The 8904-nt window shown below is 35.4% G+C and overlaps 1 protein-coding gene across 1 annotated transcript; it reads right to left on the reverse strand.

Annotated features, from left to right (window-relative positions):
• Window positions 1-350: 350 nt before the first annotated feature.
• Window positions 351-6344, reverse strand: MAGOHB (mago-nashi homolog B (Drosophila)). Its single transcript, XM_012661256.1, has 5 exons — window positions 6179-6344; window positions 4884-4942; window positions 3865-3975; window positions 1902-1984; window positions 351-456 (listed from the first exon to the last, which is right to left on the reverse strand). The coding sequence occupies exons 1-5, from the start codon at window positions 6270-6272 to the stop codon at window positions 357-359; spliced, it is 447 nt and encodes a 148-aa protein (XP_012516710.1). The 5' UTR covers window positions 6273-6344; the 3' UTR covers window positions 351-356.
• Window positions 6345-8904: the final 2560 nt, after the last annotated feature.

Raw genomic sequence — 8904 nt, forward strand, 5'->3', positions numbered from 1 at the left:
CTACCATCTTCTCCCAAACTATTACTAGAACAATTTCTTAAGAGACATAGCCTCTTGAAATCAAAACAAAACAAACACCACTCTCCATCCAGGCTCTGATGTTTTATTGGAGCAAATCTTCAACAAAAGGTGGCTTTTATTTATAGAATTTAATGTGTGTGGGAACTGTTCAACCCAGTTGGACCCAAGTAATGATAACCATTAAGGTTGTCTATGTATTTTTCTTATTTTCAGTTTACATACAAAAAAATTTATTTGTTTCACATTCATAAAAATCCCAATATTGTAAATAACAAATAAACCCTCCCTTACCCATCCCTTAATTAAATATACAAACAGCTTCAGGAACATAAAATTTAAATTGGTTTAATCTTGAAGTGTAATCCAATGAGACTGAAAACTAAACATTTCAGGTCTTGTACCAAATAGTAAAATACTCGAAGGCCTTCAGGATCCCTAAAATTTAAAAAGGTAACAGTTACTTTTTTGTTCCTAGAATGAAACAATGTTATAAATTCCTAAAACAAATAAAATCAAAAGCTTGTAACAATTAAGTTAATAGAATTTAGGAGAAAGGAAGGATTTTGTTGACAACAAAATGAATAGACTCAATGATTAACATCTCTATCTTTTCTGTAGGGGAAAAAACATAGTTTCTTCACCAGTATTCATTTCTGTATTTAAAGTGTTTATCTCCTTATGAACATAATAACTGTATCACAAAGATATATAAAGCAGAAAAAATACTCATAATACTATAAAGCCTCACTCTCATGGAATAACTATAAATATTTTCCATTTTTTTAATAAATAAAATCACTCCCTGTGCCCTTTTTTATATTACTTTCCCCACAGCATTAAAAAAAAACTCACTAATAATTTTAACTAAATAATTCCCTCCTTGTTAGATGTTTGGATTATTTTCCTATTATAAATAATGCTTCAATGAGCATCTTCGTGAATAAAGCTTTTCCTGTATTTGACAATATTTCCCTACCACAGATGTTCAAAAATGAAATTCCTATGTCAAAGAGGAATAAAAAATGTTAACAGTTTTTGAGACAAATTACCAAATTGCTTTCCAGAAAACACTACCAATTTATAATCACAGTAGGGTATGAATGCCACACCCTCATCAACTGTAGGAAAATAAATTTGACAGTTTAGAAGTAACTGGTTGGTCTTTATGAGCACAGCCTTTTGTGTCCAATAGTTATTATGCATTCATTCCTTTCTCCTTTCCTCTAATAAATATTTATATAAAGTTATGTGTCAGACACTATGCTAACTTTGGAGATACAGCAAGGCTCTTATAGAGCTTACATTCAAACCAGTAAAGCAGACAAATACATTATTATAATTTCAGGTGACAGGGAAAAGTAAGAGCATTATGGGGACATTTTGAGGGGAAAGGGTGGGAAGAAATGGCCTGGATCAGACCAAGACAATGGGATATGCTGCAATGGCCCAGAGACACAGATCTTAGGAAAATATGGGTAGCTAAAAGAATATTCAAGCTATATCGAATATGTTCAATTTTTTTCAAGTATTGAACCCAAGGAGGAGAGTGATATGATACAGGGTTAATGAGGCTGATAAAATCCAATAAGGATTTCTTTAAATTTTCTGAAATTGTACCCAGATTTTCACACAAAATAGCTAATAAAATTTGAGTGTTATTATACAGAGGTGTTGGAATAAGATGTTTTTTGACAATCTGTGAAATACCCTAATTTCTTTGAGAGACAAGATAACAAGTTTTTAATGATGTAAAAATCAAAATTGCATCTGCATAATATACCGACAGGATGCCACTGAAATAATCGTGGCTAACTGACTACGATTCTAAAATGAGCCTCTCTAATAACGCTGAGCTAGCCAAAATGCTTTAACATACTTACTTTGACTGATTTACATCAATAAGAGAACCTATTTTTGATGTAGTAAAAGAAATGTGCTCATCTCCAATTACAATTTCCAGCTCCTGGAAAAAGTAAAATAGCAGAGAAATGTAGTTAATATAAAAACCTATTCCAGAGATATCTGTATTCTTGCTATAAAGGGGGTCCTCATTTTAGTAACAAGTTTTCTAGTAGTTGGTAGCGGGTGGGGTGAAGGGGAAGAAACTTGATCTGTTAGACATAAACTATATCCTTCAAATAAAAGCCTTATCAACTGCTTACAGCACTACCCCCAATTTTATTACCAACCAAGAATTGCTTTCCTGTGACATCACAGAAAAGACACTATAAAATAAAATGACACAGAAATGTTTCTTATGTCAGTAAAAACTAAAGACATTTCTTCAAAGCACATGTAAAAACTAAAGATATGGGTATAAACCTATTTTTAATATAATAAATACAAAGACATTTTCCCTTTCCATAAGATTCAGCAAATAAAATGTATAATAATAATGGCCAGCACTTTAGCACCTATATGTGTCAGGCCCTGCCGCTAGGGACCTTACAAACATTCTCTGCAATCCCTGAGATAACCTTGTAAGGCAGGCTTTATTAGCCTATTTTACAAATGTGTAATTCAAAACTCATAAAGCAAAGGAAAACACTTGTTGATATTTACAACCACCGATCAGTGATGGTATGGATAGTTGATCCCAGAAGAGTCAGACAAATACTCCCCAAAATAATTGATATAGATTTTCCTCTATATTGTTTATCTGCAAATCTAAAACCAATAATTAAGAGGTTATGTTTGTAACACGTTTTCAAGGTAAATTAACAAACACACCATTAAGACAGTCCTAGCTGTATATTAAATCAAAAGACCTAATTATACAGTTTATGGCACACACCAAATGGAGAATTAACTAAGATTCTCTAACAATCACAAAATCTTTGTCTTAATGATCCAATGGGCAATTTTTGGAACATGCCTACTCTTCCTCACTAACCAAAACCCATGAACACATCATCAAGTGGTTAGATGAAACACCAGGCTCTCCCTGAGTGTAAAAGATATAAAAGGTTAGTGGCTGTTGTATTTTAGTACATATGTATAAATGCATAAAATTGAGGTCTAAATTTACTTTTTAAAAGTGATACAATACATAAAATAAATCCTATTAACTATTACCTTTGCTTTCCTAAATAATGTTTCTTTAAATAGAAGAGTTAGGTTACTGCTACAGAATGTCAGCATCTGTTAGATTTCTCCACATTTTCTTCTACAAGTATAATCCTCAGGAATATACAAAAGTGAATTAAGTATTTCTTCCTTCCAGGGGTCGTATCTCATTTCTCCAAGAGTTGAAAAGACCCAATTCAGAAACCAAAATTTCTTTATACACAGTGAAATTAGGCCTTCAGAGTTCTTCAGAAGCTTTTTGAGAAACACCAATTATTCTGAAGAAAATACGAGAGGCAAACGCAATGGTCAGTTTGAACAAAGAAACCACCAATCAAGTGTCTCTCTGGGACATAAGGATGCAAATAAGAATTTTGAAAGTTATAGTTGGGAGAAAGTGAATTTTACATAGTCAATGAGAATCTGAAGTCTCAAATTTTACGAACATTTGTATTTATTCCCAATAAAAATGACTAACATACAATAGAGATTATTCATAACAGCATGAAAATATCCTAACTTTGGCTGGGATGGCTACAGAGAAGATTGTTCAGAAAGGTGTCTAAATTTAGAGCTATGCACTGACTCCTTTACTACAAGGAGTAAGCACTGAAAATGAAGCTAAGTGAAATAAAATTCAAGAGTATTTATCAGGTGCCTGCTAAGTGGAAAACCAAGAATCAATGAGAATGCATTCTAAGTAAATAAAGGAAAACATAACTAATTATGTTGACAATTTTTAATATTGATGCATTTAAAGAATCACTAAATACAAACCTGTCGACCAACCCTGTCAGGAGGAGGCCACAAAGCATCATCTTCTTTTGTAATTTCACTGTCATCAATAATTCTCTTTAGTTCTTCCATTACACTCTTGTGTACATAAGCCTGAAAATGAATTATAATAAAATTTCATAATGCCTGCCTATGTCATCCCACAACTCAGAAAGAAATAAAAGTTACAAACCTTAAATATTCTTAGAATCTCACAGAAAAATTTAATGCTGATTTCAAAAGTACAGAATAAGAGAGAAACATTCATCCTTCTTATATTATTTTTCATCTCTTACTCTTTCCTTTAATACATATTTTTCCCTCTTTTCATCACTGGCCCCTTTTTAAAACCTTGTATTCTGCCTTTGTAACACGGAGACTCAAACATCTCCAAGTGGTTATTGGTGACAACACAAGATCTATGAAGTAAACAGCAACAAATGCAAGCACATATCACAGTTAGTGCTTTAAACTTTCTTTCTTTTTTTATTCTTTATTTCTCTTTTCTAGACTCACTGAATCAGAATAAACTTTCCTATCCCTATCTTTTGTGCCTTTCATTTAAAAGTTATACTATCATGATTACCAATTAGTTTTAAATAGTGAATAGAGTAAAAAGACAAAGTTAATTATAAAATGAATTAAATGATAGACCCGAAGAACGTGAGACTACAAGTTAATATATTCGGATTGCTACTTTTGTTGTTAGATGCTACAACTGTATCTATTTACTTTTTTGTGTGTACTTCAAAAGGCTTTTATTATAAGCAAATGTATACATTTATCATAAATCATAAGCAAATATATACATTTATAATAAATTATAAGCAAATATATACATTTGTAATAAATTATCCCAAAACAATTTTCTATATATATCTTCTAATTTAAATGGAAACACTTTCAATCTATAAATTGTCTTCTTCATTACAATATAGCCTTAGATGTATTTTTATAAATTTAACACAGACTCAAGGAAAATGGACTAGTTGTAAAAAATTAGACATTCAAAAAGAACTTACCTCTTTTCTGATCATGACATCATTTTTATAATTGCTGTTGTTGGCATATCTAAGCTTTCCTGTAGGGAGTGGGAAAAAATTCAATCTATAACACCAAAAACTGCCAAAATAAGTAAATAAATAAATGTCATGGTAAGCAATTTTGAAGATAAAGACCATTTCATACTACTACTTTTATTCATTATTTCCTCCCTCCTAGTATAATATCAATACTGGACACAGACACTTAAGTAAATATTTGATGGTGAATTGGATGAAGTTGAAACTAGCCAAATTTTTAAATATTCCATACCTTCAATATATTATAGGTCATTTTAAGGCCTATTTTCTTAAGCTATGTCATGAACTGGAAAGGAAATCTGAAAAAGAAACTAAAATTTGTTTTCAAGTTTGTTATACCTATATTGGTGCTAAGTGCCTTACCCAGGGCATTTAATCTAATCTGTAAAACAAACTTTAAAAAGCAGTTTTTATTCTCTCACCTATTCACAGGCAAGGAAACACAGTTAAATAACTTGCCCAGGGTCACACAAGATGCAGATCTAGATTTACTTCATTCCAATACTCACACTTTCTCCATTACGCCAAAATTTTCACCTAGCCCTGTGCTCATACTGCTCTCAGTCTGTTCCCCCACCCCAAAGGCCAAGAAAATACCTACTCTCATTTCAACACTCAAGAGTCTAGTGCTCCAGGAAGCTTTTCCTGATTCCCTCCTGTGAAATTAACCTCTCCCCCTTTTTTTGTACTTTTAATGCATCCTACGGTGAAAAATTGTATTTAAGCATCTAAAACATATTATTACACTCATTTGTTTACACGTCCGGCTCTTCCCATTCAAAACACACACAACCTGAATGAATAAAATGAACGAATAAGCCGTAAGTTACAGGTCACCGAAAGATTTTAAGCATCCACTGGACGGACCACCGCTTGGTGGGAGTGTTTTTAAAACGTTCAGGCATTGAAAATTAGGGCGGCAACCTACAGGACCTTTAAAGTCCCTTCTGGTGCGCTGACTCTAGGATTCTGATTACCATAGGTTCAACTTCTCAGTATGTGGCTGGACTGACCTTTCTAAATTAATTTACAGCAATCAATTTCCCGGTTATCCACAAGACCAACTCAGGCCCCCTATATTCCTAAGCTCCTATAGACTTCGGCGAAAGCAGGGAACTCCGCCCGCCCAAGCCCACCAAGCTCGTTCATCCCAACCCGCCTCGCCTCCTCCGCGACCTCTCGGTCTCGCTCCCCCTTTCCCAGCACCGCGCGCCGAAGGCCCCTCCTCTGCTCACCGTCCGGCCGAAACTCGAACTCTAGAAACTCGTGTCCAAACTTGCCCTTGTGCCCTACATAGTAGCGCAGGTAGAAATCACTAGCCATAGCCATTTTGGGCCCCAGGAAGCCCGCCGAAATCCCGGCCAACGTGCCGCCTGGCGCCCGGCAGTGACGTCAGTCGCGCAAGATAAGTGCGTCACTGCAGGCGTGTCCCTTCCGCCTCCTGGGTACCGTAGAGGAAAGCGTGGAAGCGGCGTCTCACGTGGAAGCTTGGCGTTCGCGGAGGGAGGGTTGTGGTGACGTGACCTTCGCTTTGCTAGGTTTGGAGACACATCATATTCAAAATTAAGTAGATTACATTATTTATTAGCAAAGAGCAGAAGTGTGAAAATATAATAGCATTTTTTATGGACTTAAAACTAAGGTTTGCAGGTCGCTTTTACTCTTCCAGTCTCCCAATTCTCGCGGCTTCCTAAGTGGGTGTGGCTTTATTCCCCTTTAACTGGTGGGGAAAGTAAAGACAGAGCCCAGAATGGCTGAGCTGGATTATAACCTGCTTCTTCTTGATTCCTCACAGGGCGCTTTCCCCTCTGGATAATGATTGCAAGTTATCAGGCAGCTAGGAGCCTATAATAATACAGACAGATTAAAGGGAATCCATTAGACGAGAGAGCTGAAGTTTTAAAAAGCACCGAGAGTGAAAAGCCCTGACAGTCATGATGTAAAAGCGTTACTTTTAACAGCAGGACTTTTAAGGTGCTTCATTCATTCCGTAAGGGTAAACCTTTAGAAGCCTGTGAAGTTTGGGCCATTTGACTTAAGATCAAATGATGGTTTAGCCAACGTTTCTCACCTGATAGGATTAAGTTGGGAAAGTGAAAGAAGGGTCCTGTATGGGATGATTTTGAAGGACAGGGAATGACAGGGTGAGCTTTGACACAAAGTCGGCTTGTCAAATATTATTGATCACCCTTTTGTTACCAACACACAGAGCAATCCTGTCTGTTGGATGACAGTCTTCAGTGAGGTTTAGCAGAAAGTGGTAGTCGGAAGACCTGGGATTCAGTACCCAAACTACCCATTCTAACTTTGGTCAAACCGCTGTCTTTAAGCCTATTTGTTCATCAACCAAATGGATATATAGCAATCAACTCTTGTCAAGCTCACAGAATATTTGAGAGAATCAAACGAGGTAATGTGTAAAATAAAGTTTGAAATTTATTAAACATTATGAGTTTTAACAAGCATTTCCCATGTGCCAGAAACACTTGGACACTAGTAATAAAAAGATAGAGCCATTTGCACTTGTAGTCTAGAACAGAAAGCAAACATGTAAGGCAAATGCCAGCACAAAGGATCAGTTGCTATAATAAATATATGTAAAACATGCTGGTAGTACAGCAGAAGCAGCAAGTCATTCTATTGCAGAGTAGGAAAATTTGAAAAAAGGAGAGTATCAGAGAGGAGAAAGTGTATGAAAAGAGGTATTTTTTGAATTGTACCTTGATGGGTAAGTTCTGTATATGTTCAGTGGAATGAAAAAGCATTCCAGGTAGAGAATGGCCTGAGCAAAGACAGTGGTTTGAAAATGCATGTTTGGAAAAAGCCAAGAAATTCAGCATAGCTAGAACATAACGTTCATGGACGTGGAACGACTAGAAAGGCAGTTGAGACAGGTTATCTTGAGCTTATATTAACAAGTTGTATAACTGTTAAAACAGAAAAATTAATCAGCCCCTACTGTAGGCTGCCATTTTGGAAGATACATAGAAACAAAGCACCGTGCCTTACCACCAGGAGTAGCCATTCCATTTTGCCCAGGACTGTGCAGTTTCCTGAGATGTGGAACTTTGAGTCCCACAAAACTGGAATGGAAACTAGAAAGTCCCAGGAAGACTGGAATGAGGTGGTCACCATACTTAACACAAGAATAATTCACAGAAATTTGAGCACAGTATTCCATAGTATCTCTGAATTCATTTCGTTGAATTATGTGGGAAGCCTCATTCAATATCTTTAGATTCCCTAATGTATTTTCTTCAGGTTTTTGGCACATGTGCCTGTGTTCATCTTCATGTTTACTTAATTAGAGCTATGGATATTGGAATTTGTGACTATGTAAATAGAGATTATGACATGCACAAAGTGGGCCACTTAGTCCCTTGATCCCCTAGAAAGAATTATGGGTTCAAGACTAATTCTCTATAACCCTACTTGTTTTTAAGATAAAATATGAAACTATATTTATTTAGCTCTTCATATTTTAAGCCAAAAATGTACCAAAATATGTACCTCTTGTATTATGACAAGGATTACAAAAACCATTTGCGTGTTGTGGTCTTTTCAGATGCTACACAACAGTGATGTGGAAATGTTCTGTGTGGCTAGTGAGCCCTTGAAATGTGGCTAGTGTGGCCGTGGGACTGAATTCTTAATTTTGATTAATTTACATTAACATTTAAATAGCCACATGTGACTAGCAGCTACCTTGTTGGTCAGCACAATTATGTAAGAACCTTTTCATACACTTTTAATAGTGAAAATATTTTGTGAACATTTTTCAATATCAGTTGCTATAGGCTCCAAATTAGGACATACTTACTGATATCACCACAATTTACTTATGAAAATAAATGTTTTAGCTGCTTAAATGAAGCCAGAGTACTGTTTCCACCTTTGCTAACACAGTGGTCAACTTTAAAACCCTAAGTGAAGTAGGTAAGAAATAAGCATTTTATTTCCA

The sequence above is a fragment of the Propithecus coquereli genome, unplaced genomic scaffold, assembly GCF_000956105.1.
Source record: "Propithecus coquereli isolate 6110/MARCELLA unplaced genomic scaffold, Pcoq_1.0 Scaffold700, whole genome shotgun sequence".
NCBI lineage: Eukaryota > Metazoa > Chordata > Mammalia > Primates > Indriidae > Propithecus > Propithecus coquereli.